General features: G+C 40.8%; 3 protein-coding genes across 4 annotated transcripts in view; 2 read left to right on the top strand and 1 right to left on the bottom strand.

The window, feature by feature from the left end:
- Positions 1 to 27: 27 nt before the first annotated feature.
- LOC145500638 (uncharacterized) lies at positions 28 to 7,663 on the bottom strand. 2 transcript variants are annotated; one of them, XM_081480155.1, is made up of 2 exons: positions 7,581 to 7,663; positions 28 to 4,474 (listed from the first exon to the last, which is right to left on the bottom strand). In XM_081480155.1, the coding sequence occupies exons 1-2, from the start codon at positions 7,597 to 7,599 to the stop codon at positions 1,020 to 1,022; spliced, it is 3,474 nt and encodes a 1,157-aa protein (XP_081336281.1). In that variant the 5' UTR covers positions 7,600 to 7,663; the 3' UTR covers positions 28 to 1,019. The 2 variants fall into 2 exon arrangements, with proteins under 2 accessions (XP_081336281.1, XP_081336280.1); XM_081480154.1 differs by lacking the exon at positions 7,581 to 7,663 and adding an exon at positions 7,282 to 7,369.
- Positions 7,664 to 8,034: 371 nt separating this feature from the next.
- Positions 8,035 to 13,233, top strand: LOC145500644 (kinesin-like protein KIF27). The gene is made up of 4 exons (XM_081480163.1): positions 8,035 to 8,116; positions 10,652 to 10,789; positions 12,497 to 12,583; positions 13,006 to 13,233. Exons 1-4 carry the CDS (start codon positions 8,084 to 8,086, stop codon positions 13,153 to 13,155), a joined length of 408 nt encoding a protein of 135 aa, XP_081336289.1. The 5' UTR covers positions 8,035 to 8,083; the 3' UTR covers positions 13,156 to 13,233.
- Positions 13,229 to 20,718, top strand: part of LOC145500637 (kinesin-like protein KIF27) — a 26,015-nt gene continuing 18,525 nt past the window's right edge. The window contains exons 1-10 of the mRNA XM_081480153.1: positions 13,229 to 13,287; positions 13,766 to 13,901; positions 14,645 to 14,791; positions 15,845 to 15,880; positions 16,249 to 16,418; positions 17,600 to 17,749; positions 18,264 to 18,344; positions 18,866 to 18,969; positions 19,729 to 19,951; positions 20,308 to 20,524. Of these exons, the coding sequence (XP_081336279.1) occupies positions 13,282 to 13,287; positions 13,766 to 13,901; positions 14,645 to 14,791; positions 15,845 to 15,880; positions 16,249 to 16,418; positions 17,600 to 17,749; positions 18,264 to 18,344; positions 18,866 to 18,969; positions 19,729 to 19,951; positions 20,308 to 20,524 (1,270 nt within the window). The 5' untranslated portion in view covers positions 13,229 to 13,281. The remainder of the gene's footprint in view (positions 13,288 to 13,765; positions 13,902 to 14,644; positions 14,792 to 15,844; positions 15,881 to 16,248; positions 16,419 to 17,599; positions 17,750 to 18,263; positions 18,345 to 18,865; positions 18,970 to 19,728; positions 19,952 to 20,307; positions 20,525 to 20,718) is intronic.

Below are 20,718 nucleotides of genomic sequence, written 5' to 3'. Positions count from 1 at the left end.
ATATTCCCGGTAGAAATCTTCGAAAATTTGGATATAGCTCGTCAAGTTGTCCACTTTACTGGAAAATTCCGGAAAATATTAACGTTCTTCCATTCGCGACGAGTGAAGAGCACTTATCCTCTTTAAAATTCGTAAATAGTGCCTTTTTTTACTAAAACCTTTCTATTTAATGTGAATATCAGTCTAAAATTAGTATAGAGTAGCACTGGAATCTTATTTATATAGTCTTGTATTTTCATGTAATTCTTCTTTCAACCTTTACATATAAAATAAACTTTTTTTAAATATCTGCAGGCATCCCACGAAGCCACAAACACAACAAATCTCAACAGCAAAACGCCAGTTTAGGCTGATTATCACCAGCGCATGAGCACAAGCCGACATAACATGGTGATAGAGCCTTTTGTTATGAAAATTTCCCTCTAACAAAAAGCGCTATCTAGCAGCACCTTACTGCGACTGCGTATGCGAAAACCATCCTTTAGTTGACACCATGCGTGCGCGAAACTAACCATGTTTTAAATGGGGAGCTTACGCGCTTTTGTTCTATCCTCGGGAAAACATTTAAAGATGTCAAAGACGGCGTTCAGTTACAAATCGAATATATTGATATTCACGTCCTCCAGGAAGTACAAAACAAAAACGTGAACTGACCAAGTTCCGCGTATTTTGGAGCTAAACGCGAACGAAAGAAAGTACCATTTTAACACGTACAAAAAAAATTCTTATTGCAACTTTAAAACGTCTGAAACTTGTGCTGTACTACTCTTGGTTATGATAAACGGAAATATACACTGTACAGCTGGTTTTACAGCTTATTAACTTGAGCAAACGTAGTATTGTTTATAGAGTAGTGTTTTCACGATAAATTAAATCCCAGTCAGTTCTCTGACGAACTCGATTATCTGTGTGCTCGGGTAAGGTTTTTATCACTTAAAAACAAATTGGTTGCCGACATTATTGGCGTTCTGTACTTCTCATCGAGAAAATGTTTTGTGAGAGGACATTTTTTTAATCAGTTAGAACATTTCCTGTTCCATCGGTTTACTAACCCACGGACCGTACCTCGAGGATCTAAAATGATCGTACAGTTTCTGTTTGGCTTCTTGGAAATCGGTGGCCATCTTCTTAGCGTCGCGGTAAGTTTCAACATCCACGAGTTCTGGACGGCCAGCTTTGGCACCAATCTCCTTGAACGACGCATAAAGCGCGGCCTTGCAGATACGCGAGGGCGTGGGACTGTTCTGTGTTCGCGTCATACACGCTCCCGTACGCCCATCAGTCACTTCAGTGCACGTGTCTCCAATGGACCAATTGACGCTGAGGTTGTTGGTCTTTTCTGTCTCGCGTGGAGGCTCGTATGCCGTAACACGACCAAGCCACGGGTGGTTCACGTGATATGGGGCTGGCAGCTGGGTGTCGAGGTTATTGTTGTGCTGAAGGCGACAGCAAACTGCACGTGAAAGATGACCGTGATCATACAAGTAGCCCAGAGTGAGCGATGCCAAGTAAACGGGATCAATAAAGTGACTCAGGAGAGCGCCTTGAAGTCCAAGGGCATTCCAGCGGCATATTTTATCACTGCACGACATGGTGCGCAATCTGTTTCCACGTAAGAGCCCGTCCCATGTTTGAATTCTGTCGGAGGGGTCAATTGGAATAGTGCCCTCACCATCTTCAATCTTTGTTCGTAAGATGCCCTGTTGCTTGGTAGTGAATGTAGGATTGTGCTCTGTTGACTGCTCTGACATGTCCGTGTTGGGTTCCTCACGGGGCGTAAACAAAGCACCATCTCCGCAAGGAGCTGTACTGATGTACAGATGAAATGACACATCCTCACGGACAACGAGCCTCCGAGAGCCTTTGCTCAGTGCGAAAATGGATTCTTTCCCATCGTAATAACTGCTTAGTTGTCCGTAGAAGAATCTCAAAAGAGATCTCCGAGCCACTATTTCGGCGTGAGAGTCATTTACTGCCTTTCCTTCCATGCTCAAACGCTCACCTGTCACGCATCGGTTACCAGTCCCCACAGCAACCACTCGACCAGAGTGGTCAGCGCCTGTTTTCATGATGATACACGCCACGACCTTCCTCCCAGCGAACTTATCGGAAATTGACGCCGCGATTTGCAGAAATGTGTGATGTGAAAGTGCAGCTATGAGATCGAAGTGTGTGCGGACTTTGCTCAAAACGCTTGCAGGGGGGTCAGTAATGTTCAAGGGCGACCCCTCCTCAGCACCCAAATTTGCACTCCCGCCAAGCAATGTCCTCAGTGCGACATCCGCTGCCTCGCGTCTGGCATCTTTCATGTTTCGTGCTTCTGCTGCAGGGAATAGCTTTCCATTGATCTTAGCGGCAATCGCGAAGGCACGGCCTTGGCTGACGGTCTGAAATGTCAGCTCCATCTTGTTTTTCTGCACATACTCGTTGAGAGCACTGACGGGATTCTTGTTGATGGCGGCATAAGCAACACTGGAGAGTACATCTGGAAGGTTGTTGCTGGACATGGGGGAAATAGTTAGGGCTGCAGGTGGTAACTGTGGGCTGGACATGTAGCTCGCAGGAGCAGGCCGTGGTGGTTCAAAGAAACTCGACTCTGCTCTAGGAGGCGATGTGGAAGACTGTCTCTGTTCAGCATGCCTCTTCACGCCTAGGTGTATTTGTCCTTGTTCATCGGCATCAGGGTGATGTCTCTTCTGAGCAGATTCACTACAACCAGATTCAGCTGCTTTTGAACCTTGAAAAGTCAGCGAGCTTACTTCTTGTCGCACTTTCCAGGTCGGAGGATGATCGTGCATTTTGTAAATCAAGCCTAATGTCTGCAGTTTGTAGAGAGTTGGATTGATGTCCTTCTTTCTATGGAAACCAAACTGTTGGGCCAGACGTAGTGTTTCACACGATTTCCTTTCCCGCTTCATAAAGTCCAGTACTTTTGTTTCAAGATCACTCAGTCTTGAAGCTCTTTGAGGTATAACGGCCATAGGACTCTTGCTGGAAGTGGGCACTGCTTGGGGACCTCGATTAACCAGGTTTTGGAAAAGATGTGCGGAAGGAGGGGGTGGAAGCCTGGAATTTCCCGGCTTGGAGGAATTGCCAGATGAACCTTGACCAACGAAAGGAGCTCTTGCCTGTGGCAATTGGGTTGTATCTGCTGGAGTTGGTCCATATGTATTATGACGAGAATGATTCGTTTGTAGTTGCATGTGTCCTTCAAAGTTTGCCCTGCTTGACTGGCTGGAGACAAATGCGGCTTCATCCTTCTTTGAAGGTGCTGCAGGTATTTCTTTAGGATTCCCCGCTTTAGAAATCTGGTTTTGTCGAACATCATTTTGGCGAACAGAACCAAGCAATGGTGGCATCATCTTGGTTGGATCGCAATCTAATGTTTCACGATCTATCAAGGAAGCTGAGGTCAATCTTGGAGCTGACATCTGAGGTCGGGTCGGTCGAGGACCAAATGACTGCATCAGTGGACGAGGTGATGCAATCCTTGGAGACTGCTGGTTTAAACTGAAAGAAGGTGAGAAGGTAGGCCTCGCTGACATGACCACAGGGGAAGGTTTTCTAGTGCACTGGGACATCAAGGCGCTGAACAGGTGAGCTGAGGGAGGTGGAGGTGGGCCTCCTGATGATCGTACAGATCCCCCAGGGATTGGAGGTGGTGCATGTGAAGCTGGATTAGGTTGGACCAGCCTGCCATGAGTAGTAGATGGAAGGGATTTAATCTGACGAACAGAAGATGCAGGCGGTCTATGCGAGCCTATAGAGCCAGGCTCCTCACCAGCCAAATTAGGCAAGCTTGATGGACCAGAGGTGTGTTCACAACCGCCAGGATCACTGGGTGACATTGCCTGATTTGCTAGCGTCAAGGGTTCTTCTGATGACTTGGTGCTTTCTGTGTTTGGTACTGCTAGATCTTGCTTTCTATGTCCATCAACTTCATCTATTCTCTCATCTGGACGTTTGTCTTTATCTTGGCGAAGCAAACTCTCATTTCCATCAGTGAACTCTTCTTGTGATTCCTCTTCATCTTTATCTGATTCATAGTCTGCTACCAGAGTCTGCTCAGTCTCCCCGCCAGCAACTTTATCCTGAAGTTCTCCAGTTGCGTTGGCAATTCCCCACATTGGAGGCATGTCAAGAATTCTGGTGATCTTTCTTGCCCGCTCGAGTTCGTTGATACACTCAATTACACTTTTTTCATTGGTATTGGTGACATTATGGAAAATATCGCTCAATGTGCAAGGGTGTGGCATATCTCTCACAGTGTTAAGAATTTGGGTTTCAAGAGTTTCATTCAACAGTGAATGCATTATAATTCTGTCATCTTGGGTACTTGAGTGTGGCCTTGACTGGGTCTCCTCTTGGCTAGATTGCATTTTAACAGAGCATGGTTTTTGGTCTTCCTCCCTTGTTTCAGCAGACCTTCCTGCGTTGTTGTATTCTTTAACATCATCTTCCATTGTTGAGGCACCTGAAAAAAATGAGGGGGAAACAGGAAAATATTAGAACTTAGCCATTCAATTCTGTTCAAACAAAAACACAGATTTTCTTTTTTGCGGTAATCTTTTCATTTTTGGGCCAAAAATAGTAATTATTGTCACTCTGAGATATGCATTAATAGACAGTGAGTTGCATCAGCTCATGCCACATGGCATGTACCCATGTTCTCAAGACCTAATTTTCACAAATTTTGTGGGTTTCTGTCAAAAAAACTAAGGTGAAAATCAAGTCTGCAAACATTTACTAAATTAGTTTAATTAGATTACAGAATCTACTAGGTTTAATTTCATGTAATCTAATCAATAAACATAATTATTCAACATTCCTTGGCAAGACTTGGAAGATGGTAACATTTTCCCACCCATATCCTAGATTAATTTACATATAGCATCCTTACTAATCTTATCATAATGATCAATCTCTTCTCATGTGCGGAACCCATTTTACAGTAAAACTCTTAAAACAACTCAGTGTCAGGGCTCTATAAATGGGCTGTTTGGGTGGAGAGTTACGTGTTAGCAGAAATAAAAATAAAAACAGCAATGCCATGATTGGACCATTCACCAATTATCAGCTTTTGTCTCCTTTTTGCCTGGTTGTTAGTGTAATGAAATGTACCTGTTTCAGCTATTTTCAGTTTTTAGTTGAACATCCACACAGTGTACTGTGTAACCATTAGGCTAGACTTTTCTGAAGTCTGTTAAAGTTGACATGGTCTCTGTCCAGTTTTATCTTCTGCAATGTGCCAAACATACTGGAGGAATTTTCCTCCTGTACCATTTAGCCAATCGGAAGCATGAATTTCAAATTAAATTACAATCAATCAACCAAGACAAGTAAACATGCAGGCACAAATAAATTACAGTATGTTAGCCAGGTCTGCCTTTTACTAGCTTCATACCCTGGTTTTCATCCAACCTCTCTCATTATTGTGGGGGGAAAAGATAAGGAAAAAAAATTAAAAAAAAATAAAAATACAATGTAAATAAAAACAAGCAGACTGTAGGAACAACCAAGTAAAAGAAATTGGACAAGGCAAATATTCCTTAGTTTTTGAAGCCCAAATGCCAAACTTCGGCAACATCTGGTCGGAGAAGTGAAAGAATGTGGTTGTAAACAGCTCAAAGAATTTGGTTACTTTATTCAATTCACTAGGTTCTGATTTGGTACTTGTAAATCAGACGATCGAGGAATATAATTTTTTCAAACATTAACCAGTGGGGATTTTAGACTAGTGCAACACTTGCTGTTCACTTGAAATAACACAAGGCTTGTTAGTTGTGCTAAACCCTGCACACAACAGCAAATTAAACACTGCCGGTTTGGTTCACATAGAGTTAAAAAAAGACCTCCATCCACCATTCTACTTGGTGAAAATCGACAAAACCTAAATACTAAACAATAAATTAACATCTCCCGCTGAAACAGGGTAGCTAGAAAAATCTGCACCATAAGCCTTAGGATATCACTTGATGCAGTTTCTTGCAAGTGTAACAAGTTGAGCTTGGGCTCCTCTACTTTGACCTCCTTGAACCCAAGGTTTGAGCATAGCAGACATTTTGCACTTTCTGAGTTCTGCTTTTGCAGCTTGACTTGTGAGCAAGTCTTCCATCAGGAATAATGAGTACTTTATAAATTTCTTAGGGTGGTCTTGCATCAATCAAAAAAAAACAAAAGTTCACAACTCTTAATACATGTAAACCAAAATTAATACGGGAGATGCAATGGCCCAATGATCAGTGTTGTGGAATCTCAATTAACCACTCATGTTCCAGTGTTGGCCAGGGCCAGTCTGATGTTCGAGGAGAGAGCTCTTTGCTCTCACAGAGTCTCCCTACCATGGAGTATAACTGGGTACCGGTGAACTTTGAAGCAAAATATTAGAATAACATGCCACTCAAGAGAAAAGTAGCAACAATCCTAACTACGTTGTTTTACAGAAGCTCGGATCTGAGAAAGTGCTTCAAGTGTGACTTCTCCTTTTTGGAATAAAACAAGTGTAGTTGAAAAATAATCCATTGTTTTTGATATCAGATGTTGACTGACAGATGAGAGAGACATGACCATATCACACTCCAAAATGACTGCAGAAAATAACGTATTATATTTCAACCAATTAAAGCATGAAACAAAAGAATTCGAGTCTCCTTGTAACATTTGGTCCAGTCCTCCTACGGAAGCATAATTGTTGGCAAATGGAACAGATATACATTTTGCTTGGCTTCCCAAATCTCATTTCAAATTTTGTTGACAAAAACAATTCTACACAAATTTTCCTGTGAAGAAAAACGTCATCGACCCAAATGACAAAACATTACTCTAAACCCGGTGCCAAAGAAAATTTAGAACCCTTTTGCGACGATTGATTTGTGAGAAAAGATACAGTAGCTCCCAATTGAAATTTTTAAGAGGGCACCTGGGAGTAATTTCCCTTTGCCCAGATTTTCTTCATCTCTGTAGAAGTCATTTCTGAGACTGCAAACCTATGTGAAACACATGTAGCTTTTCGCATGTGTGGCCAATATAGAAAACTGTAGACTTCGTTATATACTAATTTAACATCTTGTTCGTAGAAGCGGTGGCAAACATATAATGTTGCAGTTTTACTTTTAATGGACTTATGAGCAAATGAAAAGAGTGAAAAACAATCAAACACATGCACAACTATTTGCTGCATCTCCTTGAACGGTTGGAAAGTCATCCCCTCGTTAGAAATGGGCCAGTTTATAGTAATCTCTAAAACGAGTTTACTTCCGTATAAGTTACGGATATACTCACAGTTTCTCTTTTTAGCAAACGTCAGACGAGAGAAACATTCTAACACAACCGGCAAACTCTCAGGGCTTTGAAGAGCCATGGCAAACCCTCCCGAACTGCTTCCTTAGCAGTTTCACAAACCCCCGTCGAAGCGAACATGTGGCGAGTTCGAAAGCGAAATTGCTTACACGTGATAAATTATTAACAAATTCCCCCGGAAGCCTTTCAGTTTCATGGTAAGTTGTAGCGTAACGCATAACGCTCGCTGTCACTCAAGCCTGTAACGCAACGCGCTTTTTTCCTGGTTTCCTTATACCTACCGTCATTTTCCATCGACATACCGGCGATTTCAGCTAGCTGCCTCTGGGTAGGCAGAATGCTACACGTGGCTGACCTCCCACATTGAGGTTTTCCGCTCGTGTTCCCCGGCCAGCCGACGAGATCCCTGGTTGGACGGATGCCGACGAGATTAATTTAACTCTTTTCCCCAGTGCAGTCCCTTTTTTACTGACCAGATTAAATAGCACTACACTTGCTAGGGCATCAATTGCAATTTGGGATGCTTTCCTGACACGAAAATGGACCACGAAAAACACAGTAAACCCTAAAACAATCTGGTCTGTACATCCGCCATGCTTGTTTGTTACCCATAATCCGTATATATGCCATGTAGACTACCGCTGAGCACCTGAGCCAGCGAGGAAAACAAACATGGCTGTCAAAAGATTGACCGCGAAATGACTGCCAAATTACTATGGAGATAGTTTTTTTGATAGCATCACGTTGGAAATGGAAATTGCTGAAATATCTTTAAGTTGTTAAAATGGGGGAGGTTCCTGTGAAAGTTGCCGTCAGGGTAAGTGAATTTCTCGGTACTAATCTGAAGACTTTCCTGTGGAATTGCTATCAATTCAGACCAAGGTTGTACAAACTTACTGTTAATTTGTTATAGCTGTATACCTAGAACATCTTCATTGCCTTAGATTCATGTAAGTGTCTTAAATCAGTCGCTCCTCGTGATTTCATCTCTGGATCGTCCTACATGTTTACATGAGAAATTTAGATTGAAGCAGCCTTGTTCTCTAGATATTCTAGTTTACTTTCTTTTAAGGTGGCTCTCTAGAGTATTTACGAACACCCTCCCTATAGAGCGCGAGTTAGAGAAGGAGACTTAGTTAATATCTCTTAAAGTTTTCCCTGTAGAGATTTACCGGTATGGGTACTGATAAAATAAGGCTTATTTTTTGGTTGTCAAATTTTGGATTAAGGCTGTTACCATGGCAATATCTCATCAAATAACAGGCAGATATATTCCTCATTTTGACATAAACTCCTTAATATTTATACTTTCCTGTGATGAAATTTTTTCATACTTTGCCTCATCATGGAAATAATAGTGCCTGTAATTTTGAATTGGTAAAAAGTCAAGGTTGTTCAGACGGTTTTGCCAATATTCTGTAATTTGTCATTCTTCTAAATATAGTGGATTAGCTCTGATAGATTTTAGCAGAAATAGAGTATTTTATAGGAATTGTGTGTAGTTACAAGTGAGCCAAATTTTTAAAAAAATTCACCAAAGGAAACGCAAGAAAATTCACTGTCGGTTTTGTGTCTTGTGCACATGTTGATGTCATAAAGTATCAAAAACACTTACGTTTTCCTTTGAGCGTGCACAGGTTACTTGAGCTTTCATGCTCAGTGCGCATGTGATCATAATACTATAGGGAGCCACCTTAAAAATGACTTCTGACACCCAGGCTCTTTGGCATATGGATATTTTCTGGAATGAATGATACATGTACGTTTAATAAGTCCCCCCAGGGAGGGGGGGGGTACTCCCAGAAAAATTGGGTGCGGGTGTGCGGCCCGCTTCCCAAAACCCTTACCCTATTTATGACCAAAATCTACGATTTTTCCTACCCTATTTATGACCTGACCACAAATTTAATACTCTATTTATGCCCTGACCCTTAAATCAACACTCTGCCTTATAATTAGTTCCCTAGTGCAAACCAATGTTAAATTGCTGTAAACATAATTTGTGAAGGGCTTTTTCTTGTTGCTTCTTGATGGTCTTATCAACAGTGATGAAAAAGTAGCTTCTTCTTAAAAACGTACTTTGTTCAAGACTAGAGTGCAAAAACCATACCCTATTTAAGACCACAATGGCCAAAATCCACACCCTATTTATGACCTGAACAGCTGAAAACCCCTACCCTTTGGAGCCGCACATACCTATATAGCCCATATAAGGGAGGGGAGTACCCCCCCCCCCCCCCGTATGTACATTAATCATTAGGCCTTAATCAATTATCCAAACAAGATTGCTCATAGGTTGATCATCTGCCACTTATAGAAATTTGTGATTGGCAGGTTTTAATAACTCAGTTTCTGTAAACAACACTTTTATTAAATAGGATTAAATTGTTGATTCAAACTATGTGTAAGCTAATACACATCTACACATCATATGCCCAAGCATGCAGATACATACATGTACATTACATTCTATGTAGTTTGCAGTTTGCAAGGGGCAGAGATGTCACAAAGTTTTGATGTAGGCAGCTTTGTTGTTTGAATCAGGTGACTGAGTTTTCCATCGTTAGTCAAAGAAGAGTCCAAAGAATAGCCTACAATGTGGTATTAAGACTAGCTAGCCAAGGTGATGAAATAGACAGTGATTTTGACTTGTGACAACCCAGAGTGGATAAGATTTAAGGACGTTCGCACTTATTGCTTCTGTGCATCCTTACTGCACACACAAATTCACATGCCACGTCATGTATGAGAGTGCTCGCTAAGTAATAAAATGAGCAATGATAGGGCAGATGGCCATTGCTAATAGCTTTGCTGGGATTTAACGATCTTGGACATTCGGCGACCCCTATTTTTCTTTGGATGGATCATTTTCTGTACCGATTTTCTACGTTTAGCGAAAAAATGAAGAAAATCTATCGACTAGAAGTTTGATTTTTTTGCAAAATTATGCACCATTGGATTCTGGCCGTTCTGTTTAGCTCTTCGTTTATCTGTGTGACAGTTTCAAAATTAATGCCTTTTGAAGGGTTAAGTTTTGTGAAAACGTTGATAACATTTGGAATTATTTTAGCAACAGACCCACTTCTACAAAATAATTATGACTAAGATCGTTTGCCTCCGTTGACTCACCTTCAATATTTTTAGCTATAAACCCCTGTAGACCATGCTAAATTACGTGTGCCAATTTTTCCACATGCTTTATCTCTGAAATGAAGTTTGTGACCCCCATTTTTTTTTTTCATTTCTGACGCAAGTAATGCATTATCTGACTGCAGTAAAAAAGATCATTTTAAAAAATCTATTGACTGGAAAATTTTGCACTAATGTACTTAAGAACTGTTTCTATCCACAGGTTCGTCCCTTGGTTGGTCAGGAAAAGGTTCATAATGTTCCTCAGTGTGTGCACTTCATTCCAGATAAACCTCAGTTAATCTTGGGTAAAGATAGAGGCTTCACATTTGATTATGTATTTCCTCCAAAAACAACTCAGGTGAGAAAATTATCTGAATGTTAGTACCTCGTTAACAGGGTCACCTCGTTATTACGGCGACTCTTTTTGTCCCGGCAAAACGCCCATACATTTTCTTATAAGGAAACCCTCTTCAAGCTCACCACCCTATGAATATGGCCAATGGCCACATTCTGAAATCCCAGCCTGTATAATCCTTTGTTATTTTTGCTCCGTTCGTAGTCAGCCACTCAATCCAGTTATGTTCCTATTTCCATTGTTAATATTGTATACATTTCCTGATTGAAGTTTCAAATATTTTTAAAATTATATATATATATAATGATCTGTATTCCTGATGCTCAATAAACAAGAGTTGTTCAGAAGTGCAACTGTGATTATATCTGAGAAGACTTCACTTGATTACGACCAGTCATGAAATTTGTACTACATGTACTATACCCATTAATACGGCCACCCAGTTAATACGACCACCCAGTTAATATGGCCCAATTTTCATGGCCCATTGGTGACTATTAACGGGGTTCCACTGTACTAGAAACCTTAATGGAATGTAACTTATGAACAGTTCCAAACAGCATAAAGTTTCATTAAAGCTGCAGATTTGTGTTAAAACCCATCAGCTCATAAACCTATCATGATTAACTTGGACATTGTTATAAAATCTCATGGTCTGACTTCTGGTGCTTACCTGATGAAGAATTATTGCTAGCTGCTGAACAATTTCAGGCTTCCATGATATTATAATAATTAATATGGATCCAAAATTCTCTCAAGTTAAGCAAATCTACAATCAATGACACTAGCAGCTGCAAATATTATTATAATAACTGCAGCTTATGAACAAAAAAGAAGCAATTTTGCAGTTTATTGGAAAAAAAAAGTAGTGTAGGTGTTATTCACGGTTATCTTAAAAACCCTCTCCCCTCCCCTCCCCTCCCCTCCCGACCCCTCCCCTTCACTCCCCTTCGCTCCCCTTCCCTCTCCTCCAATAGAAAAATGGTGACTGCTGCAGTCATATAAAATAACTTCAGAGCAGCTAACAAACTACTTGTATGTAGTTACATTGTAGATGAACCAAGCATATTCAAGCATGTTAAACTCATCGCAAATAGATGAGCTTGGGAACTGGTGCCTTAAAGGTTAGCGGGGTGCCAAAGCCATAAGCCGCTGCAACTGATCCGCAACAATCAGCAGAATACGCTACAACAATATTATGCAATGAACCATAAACCCCTGCAAAACCCCTGAAGGCCGCCCCACAGGTCACGTACTCCCAAACGCGGAAACCGCTGGCTGCATAAGCTCATATTTAACTTGCCTAAATGATATTAGCTGGATGGGCACACTAGCAAGCTGCATTAGCTCGAGTTTAACCTTGCCTAAATGATATTTAGCCACATTAAAAATTGATTTCTGCAAAAGTGCTAGACTAATTAATGATTAACATACAGTGTATAGAACCATAATTTACTCCAAGGACAACTTTTGGGAGAAACTTTATTTCCATGAAAATAATGGTGGGAAATTGACCAATTAGTGCTTGTCAATTAAAACTTTTTGGCCCACAAATCCCAATGTTTCACCTATTAATAAAAGTTATCAAATGCTTGAATGTACATGGTACATATTAAGTGTATAAATGCGTGTTAAACTATCATGCTCATGAACGACCATCAGTGGTACGGTTGAAAGCATTGATATTTACTGTAGATTACTTTTATACAGGCAAATGTTTATGACAAGTGTGTGGAGCCTCTTGTTAAGAGCTGTATGGAGGGATATAATGCCACAGTCTTTGCATATGGTCAAACAGTGAGTGTTGTTTATTACAAACATGTGAATTTAAATCACTGATTTCAGCCTGGCCTGAGGCATTATTCTTACAGTGCCTTTCAGTAACATTTCATATTATTATAATAACTAAACATAACTATATGTCTGTGCTTGTGGGTCGTGAGACATCATTCTTCTACGCCTTTCATTAATGTTAGATTGACCAGAGTGATAACTTTGGAAACTGCTTCCAAATTGAATGTGGTTATCAATTACTTTGCATCAGAATTTGACACTGTCTCACTGTTTACAAGAATTTGGCTGACCCTTATCTTAGGCAAATAATTGATCTGTTTGTCACTGACAAGTCCCAAAAAAGTATCTTGCTCAAGCTACAACTAATGATATTGTTGTATAAAATGTAACATGGTTTTTGTTGTAAAATGTTATTATCACTGTAGAGTTCGGGGAAGACTTACACAATAGGTGGAACTAACAGTGCTGGTCTTTTGGAGGAGGAGTACGGCATTATTCTCAGGGCTGTTAAGCAGCTGTTTCAGATTATGGAGGTAAATGTATGTAATGTAGTTTGCTTTGAATTTACAATTTGAGGGAAAGCAAATAAATTGAAAAGTTAAGGTTCAAATAATTTTTTCATTCCAAAACGACTACACTTGTGCTTTATTAAGGAGGAGTACGGCATTATTCTCAGGGCTGTTAAGCAGCTGTTTCAGATTATGGAGGTACATGTATGTACTATGTAGTTTGCTTTGAATTTACAATTTGAGAGAAAACAAATAAAGTGAAAAGTTGAAGGTCAAATAATTTTTTCATTCCAAAATGACTGCACTTGTGCTTCATTAAGCATGCTTACAGCATAAGCAATATTATCTACAGCTGTACTAGTACTATTGCCCACTCTGAACGATTGTTTTCGAAGCATTTTATTTACTTCTCTACCAAGTAACATTTTTTAAGAACACAACCTCTGTTTGAAGTGGCAAAAAATTAGGCTCATATTTGAGCAAAAATTATAATTAATAAATTATGTTTGACCAGACAGTGCACATGATCAATAAACTGCCAAATGTTACTTACTTCAATCTCTGATATGGAAATGCACAATACTTGTATAATAAGTGTTTACATCTGAAGAATTTTATGTAGGGAAATGTTTGAATGTAGTCCTCTCTTGACTGACACAAAGCTCCCATTTACCAGGAAAACAAGCATAAAACAGCATTTGTGGTGACGGTGTCCTATATTGAAATTTACATGGAGGAGCTGAGAGACTTGCTTGATGTGGACACGTCAAGCAAAGATATCTACGTGAGAGAAGATGATAAGGGAAATACAGGTATGATGTGTGTGTGTGTGCCTGTCTGTCAGTCTGTCTTTCTTCAGCGGTTCAAGTGGCCTGCCTATAGCTGCCTTAAAGTGTATTTGATCTCTTAATTCACTTCTCTACTCCAATTTTGGCACCAACACACTTGCATGCAGAGCTCTACAAGTTAGTATGACCCTTAGCACCCATTGCATGTCTACATTTATGTTCCGGACCTCACCTCCCAAAAACACAACCTCCAGCATTGTCACTGATGAGAGTTGAGAGATGGTGGAAGATTGCGGGTTCCGTGCTTTACAGGATAAAGTAAAGTAGACATAGATCCCAGAGCCACTACAGTATGATGTACATACTGTAGCTGGTCCAGGCCTGGAAGTAAGCCAACCAAGCTGGCAAAAAGAGGAATTATAACAATTCTGGAGAGGGGCGGTTATCCTCTTCTGGCTTAATATCTGGCTTACAGAAACCAATAGGCCCTACACGTACCAAGCTGGCTTTTAGCCATGATTTGAAAAGTGGCCGTCCAAAATGTTCTATGGGGCCTGCTCAAATAAACAATTTATAATGCAACATATGAAAAATAAAATGATTTTCTTTGATTAGTGGCCATCCACAGGACGCCTGGACTCCCATCTGGCTAAAAGCCAGTGGTACTAAGGTGTGGCAAGAACTGGTGTTGATGATAATGTCAAAGTGCTAGGTACACTGATAGCCATAACCTTGCATGCACTGAAGTATTTTTTCTCCTTAAACAGTAATTGTAGGTGCCACTGAGCAGCCCGTTCACACAGCAGATGAAGTGATGAGCTGTCTTGACTCAGGATCGGCTGGACGACAGGTTGGCACAACAAACATGAATGAACACTCCAGCCGATCACATACAATATTCACTCTTTACATTGGTAAGAGAGTATAATATGAACACTTGTAGCAGTACATGTGCATTGTATTAATACTTGGTTAAGATGCTTCATTAGTTCCCCTTTCAATGTAGGTTCAGTCTCCAGCCATGGGTGTTTTGTTGCGCCCGCAATCCTCTCTACCGTTGCGGCTGGGCGCACAGGTTGTCCCGTAGCTTAAATTAACCAATCAGGTAGAAGCCCCGAGAAATTTGAGGGGCACAGGGAAGTTTGAATATTACATGTCGGGGGTGGGTGTGGGGATACTCCCTATAATAACCAATATGGGAAGGCTCCGAAAAGGGGACCTTTGTATGAAATCGTAGGGATTTCACAAGTTGAGGTATATGAAAAGGTAAGGGGAATCTGTTGTTTAGCCATTTTAAAGGGCTGTTAATTAAAATAGTTTGAACAGACGCACTTTACGGCTGTATCATTTCATTTATTAGGCAGTACATGAAAATGACAAGAAAATTTCCTTTTTGGCGATTTATTCATAATACAGGCCAGTTGTGAAAGTACATGTATGTGAAAGGGTTACCCTTTCTTCAATTAAAGGTATACATAGGGGATACCTTTTCTGTCAAAATGGTATGCAAAACGGCAAGGGGCTGGATCTCGGGGTGGAGCTTCCCCGTATAGAACTCTGTAGAGTATCCTCTCCCCCCCCCCACCAACCCCAGTCAATGCATCTCACTCTCTGTACGTTTGCATCCCTATGGGTACATGTCGTAGTTTGAAGGGCGTTTTGTCAAAATGTCAGGTTTCAAACTAGTTCCTGAGTTACTGTGGGCCATAACCCTGAGACAAATAAAAATACAAATCACACTACAGTTTTAAATTATTTTTACCCAAACTTTTTAATTTTAAGAGTGTGTTGGCAAGTGCTCCCAAATATGCTATTAGAATCAGATGAATGATCTTAGTTGGTAAAATCTAACAATTTTTTTAACTGCAACATCTACATGTTATACCGTGTTGAAATGTGTTTTTAAGGTCTTTTCAAACTTAATCGAGTTAATTAACAAGTAATTCCATGTTGTTTATCATTAACAGAGCAAAAGCCTTTGATTGAAGAAGAACAAGTTGACGGTGAGAAAAAAGCCAGCATTACATCTGACTTGGGTCAGGTTTAGTCACTTTTGTACACTCGAAAAGCTTGTAAATCACCCGCCCAACGGCTTGTGATTTACAAGCTTTTCTCGTGTTCTCCTAAAATCCCGTGTGGGTTTATCGCGCCGGTCCCATAGAAAGAGTGACAGTCTATTGCTTAAATAGAACAGCTTGTTTGATGCCCTTATTCCACCTCCTTGTTTCTTTACTCACAACCTTTTTTTTTTTTTACCAGTGCTTCGTGAAAGCTGTTTGACTTGTTTAGACTAGATTTTTTGTAATTCCAGCGAATGTTTAGGACTGTGCATGGTTTTACATTTGCTTTTCCTTTTTGTTTAATCGTTTAGATTTTACAGACTACAAGTACGCCAAATTTCACTTTGTTGATCTTGCTGGTTCAGAGAGAGCACATCGAACAGGGAATGTGGGAGAGAGGTTTAAAGAGTCTGTCTTCATCAACAGTGGATTGTTATCCCTGGGTAATGTCATTAGTACCCTTGCAGACTCCAAAAAGAAGGTAAAAATGAAATCTGAACGGACAGCGACGTTACACTGTTGCGTATATCCCTGGTGGGGGGTATTCCCTTATATGGGCTATACAGGTATGTGCGGCCCCAAAAGGTATGGTTTTTCAGCCGTTTTGGTCATAAATAGAGTATCGATTTTGGCCATTTTGGTCATAAATAGGGTATGGTTTTGGCACTCATGTCTTGAATTGGGTATGTTTTTTTAGAAGAAGCTATTTTTTCGTTATCATTGGTAAGACCATCAACAAAAGCCCTTCATAAGCTATGTTAAGGGCAACTGTGCCAGCTGCGGTGGTCATAAATAGGATATCAAATTTTTGGCCAGGTCATAAATAGGGTAGGGAAAATCGCAGATTTTGGTCATAAATAGGGTAAGGGGTTTGGGAAGCGGGCTGCACACTCCCACTCAATTTTTTTCTGGGAGTACCCCCCCTCCCCCGGGCGTATATCTTTCCTTTCTATTCGTTCATTCATTCATACCTTTCACCGTTGAAGGACATTATAGAACTAGTTTTGCCGGCGCTGGTATGGTATTAAGTTAGTTATGCGTTTCGTTATGGAGAACTTCACTGACATTTCTCTCCGGTGTAGTGTAAACTTCTGGAGGGTCTGTAGGTGCTGTGATCTTATGGTTTCAGTCGGTGCCGGAGTGGGTTACGCTAACAGCTGATAGTTGGCGGCAACATAAAAAGGTGTTTTTTAACCAGATGTATCGCGAGTTTGTAAGCTTTGAGTTACTTTAGCATTCGTTAAATGTGCATGGCAAAATGGTTTTCTCACACACTACTGGTAGCCATATCAAGCTGACCGCCGCCTTCTGACCTTTATTGCAAAATCAAAGTTAATACAAATAGCGTTACTCTAAAAGATGGAAATATGGAAAACAGTTAAGGCTGGTATATTAGACTGGTATTGTAAGAAAACTTTTAAAAAATCTTCGGATGGGTGGGTGGGTGGGAAAGTCGGCAATGGCGGACGCAACAGAAACGACTGCCCGCCCCACAGGTCAGGTGACCTATACCCAGGCTCCAGCGGTGTGTGAGAAAAAACATCTTTTCACATATTTCGTTTCACTCAGCCAGTGAAAAATTAGTCTTATTGCTTATTTCGAAACTTTGCTCCACGAAGACGTGTGATTTACTCTAACTGAAGTGGTTATAACTTATTTCAGGTGATTCACGTGCCTTACAGGGACAGTAAAGTAACACGGCTTTTAAAAGACTCTTTGGGCGGTAATTCTAGGACTCTGATGATAACATGCCTGAGTCCTTGTGCCGCAGACTTTGCTGAAAATTTAAACTCTCTGAAGTACGCCACAAGGGTGAGTACAGAACATAAATGTTGCCAGTAAAAATAGAAATCCTTGGAAGATTACATTAGATCACATTGTATTTGCTATTTGTTAGCGTGTTCTGAGAGTAATAGAAGGAATAAAGCCGAAGTTTTCGTTTTAAAATAGTGCTTTAGGCACCTCATTTCGCTCAATATGGTTGGCGCTAAACAGTGCCGTTGGGGAACATGCATGCAGCAATGATTCCAGATGTCCCGAAGAACTGCATCAATCGCTGAAAGAAATGCTGGAATAACGTGTGAAATATTTATACCCTTTTATGAAGCCATCACAAGAAATCGAACGCTCTTAACGCTTGTAATTTCTTGTTGTTTTGTTTGTTTGTTTTTTACAGCTCGAGTTTGCTACGATTTGCGTCATTTCTGTGCTAAATACTGCGAGGATAAATGAGGACGTCATCTATCTAGGGGAAGGATTCTCACGGCCTGTTGAACAAAAGTGCTGATAGTGGCTTTGTCTCTTTTTTTTTTTTCTTTTTTTTCAGGCCAGAAACATCCAGAATAAGCCAATAGTGAATCGAGATCCGCAGAACACAAGACTGGCTGAGATGCAGAATGAAATACAGGTAATTAACTTAAATTTAACGCTGTATCTGGACTTCTCAGTTGTGGGAGAAGCGGGTACCTTTTGTTTAGCATGTTCTACCGGGTCGAGTGTACCAGTTTCTAGCCCTGGCCAGGGTCGGTGTGTTGTGTTCTTGGAAAAGACGCAACTCTTACAGTGCCTCTGTTTTCTTAGGTGTACTGTAAATAGATTTGTGTGGCCTGTTAAGGAAGTCTAAACATGTCATGACTAACCCGCAAGAACAGATCATTGTCGTATGCTGGAACTAGCTTGTAACCGAGGCTAATGCAGGGAGTTTTTTCAAATGCAAATGACATTAATCTCTTTTTAATGATATTTCCCCGCACAAGCCTCCATTTCAAGCTAGTTCCAGTCCAATACCGAGAACACGAAAATGACCATTAGCTTCCCATCCGGGTGGGGGAGCTTACCAATACTCCTAGTCGCTTCATGTTACGGAAACTGGGATGACCTCACATTGTACACACATGCATAACGGACTTGTTTTGTATGAATCCACAGGCACTCCGTGAGGAACTGCAAAGGCGACGTGGCTCGTCTGTAGGGTCGGGTGGGACAGTGGAAGATGCCGAGCGAATCAAGTCTCTGGAGGACGAGTTGGAGAGGCGAGTTTGCTCCAATCAGATTTCATACACTCCAGCCTTCCCACATCTCTCTATGTCCTTTGGGTGGTTTGTCTGAGCGATTGCTGGCGCGAGGACATGGCTTCTACTCCCGTCGGGGACTCAGATGTTTTTCTTTGTCCTCGGTTGAATTTCAAACTCGTACAAAGTTTTCCGTAGGTTTAGAGGACGCCCATTACCTAACGCCCCATCCACGTTACCCGGAGAAATTTGAAAACGCAGCTTTATTTGCACGGTTAGGCCTACCGTCCACACTAATCCGGACCGAAAACGGAACTTTTCGAAAACGCTCTTTAAGCCAGAAAAAAAAATTGAAAACGCCGGCTTTGCGTTTCAGTGTGGATGGAAAGCATTTTGAAAACGGAGCTTTTCGAAAACGCTCCTCCAAAAAATGCCGGCTGTGCGTTTAAGTGTGGACGGGAAGCATTTAAAAACTGAAAACGGAGCTTTTCGAGAACGCTCTTTAAATCGAAGGAATTTGAAAACGCCGGCTTTGCGTTTTAGCGTGGACGGAAAGTATCAATTTTGAAAACGAAGCTTTTCGAAAACGATGGGGTCACCATAATCATGTGATTTCTCTGACCGAGTTTTCCTCAAACACAAATCCAAAATGACCAGTGATCGTTTCGCTTTCAAATTTCTCCGGCGTAGTGTGGACAGAGACTATTCAGTGAATATGGTCTCGCCCGTTTTCTTGTTAGCCTCCTTACCTTCTGTGTTTATTTTTGTTATCATCATCAGGTCTCGTGGCGCGTGTGACACATACAAACAGCTTCTCGTCGACGCCTTAAACCAATTAAAAGCTTTACACAAGGCTGGCGTGATGTCAAACAACCAGGCTAACCAGTTTGACCGGTTGGTCAAAGCCGTAGAACAGGTGAAGTCAAGACCAATATGGACCCCAAACACTGCTCGACAGCAGCAAGCCGATCTGGTGGAACACCTTAAAAAAGAACTGAACAAAGTATTTGTAATGATTTGTTGTTGTTCTTGTTATTTTTTTTAAGTAAAAAAAGAAGATACTTAACGGAAAAATCAGGTTGTAGCGGAAAATGTGATCTTGAACAATTGAGCTAAAATGTTGAAAATCTGCATTCGCTGTACAAACGTAAGCTAAACGACCTTACAGCCTGAGTCGTTTATTAACCTAAACTGCTATTTTTAATAAAGTCTAGCAGAATTGTTCGTAATATTATGCAGTCAATATAAATTTTGTTCTCTTTAGACGAGTTTGAGCGATATTGAACCTTAAATCTCTTGACTGCGTGTTTGCAAAGTTATAATTATTATTTGTCTGTCTACTTATTATCACTTTTTCAGTACAAGGAAGATTTGTCCAGCGATGAAGAAATCTTCGCGGAGAAAACAAAGGAGATCGAATCACTGAAGGAAAACGTGCGCGGTCTCGAAGAGGAGAAAGCTAAACTGATCAACCAGCTACAAGAAACGCAAACTCGCTTGAAAAAACACGAAGATCAACTATTCCAACAGCAACTGCAGCTTAATCAACTCCTTCTTAATCAAGGAATTTCTCAAGGTACAGTAATTCATTCTTCTGTTTGTTGGTTGGTTAGTCGTACTTGGCTGGTTAGTTGGTTTCGTTTGTTCGTTCGTTTCGTTCTTTCGTCTATTTTTTGTTTGTTCGTGAGTGGTTAGGCGGTTCATGTGCGTGTTCTTTTGTTTGTTCTTTTGTTATTCATTGTAAGTAATATGTTTGCAAATAAGTGCATT

This window comes from Orbicella franksi, chromosome 10 (genome assembly GCF_964199315.1).
Source record: "Orbicella franksi chromosome 10, jaOrbFran1.1, whole genome shotgun sequence".
Taxonomy (NCBI): Eukaryota; Metazoa; Cnidaria; class Anthozoa; order Scleractinia; family Merulinidae; genus Orbicella; species Orbicella franksi.
The sequence above is the reverse complement of the archived record's forward strand: the minus strand, read 5'-3'. Positions and strand labels throughout refer to the sequence as shown.

Coding starts and splice junctions, on each gene's coding strand:
- LOC145500638 (XM_081480154.1), bottom strand. CDS start 7,360: ATGGCTCTTCAAAGCCCTGAGAGTTTGCCGGTTGTGTTAGAATGTTTC. Junction 4,475..7,281: donor GTTTGCTAAAAAGAGAAACT/GTGAGTATATCC, acceptor CATTTTTTTCAG/GTGCCTCAACAATGGAAGAT.
- LOC145500644 (XM_081480163.1), top strand. CDS start 8,084: ATGGGGGAGGTTCCTGTGAAAGTTGCCGTCAGG. Junction 8,117..10,651: donor CTGTGAAAGTTGCCGTCAGG/GTAAGTGAATTT, acceptor TTCTATCCACAG/GTTCGTCCCTTGGTTGGTCA. Junction 12,584..13,005: donor TCTTTGCATATGGTCAAACA/GTGAGTGTTGTT, acceptor TTATCACTGTAG/AGTTCGGGGAAGACTTACAC.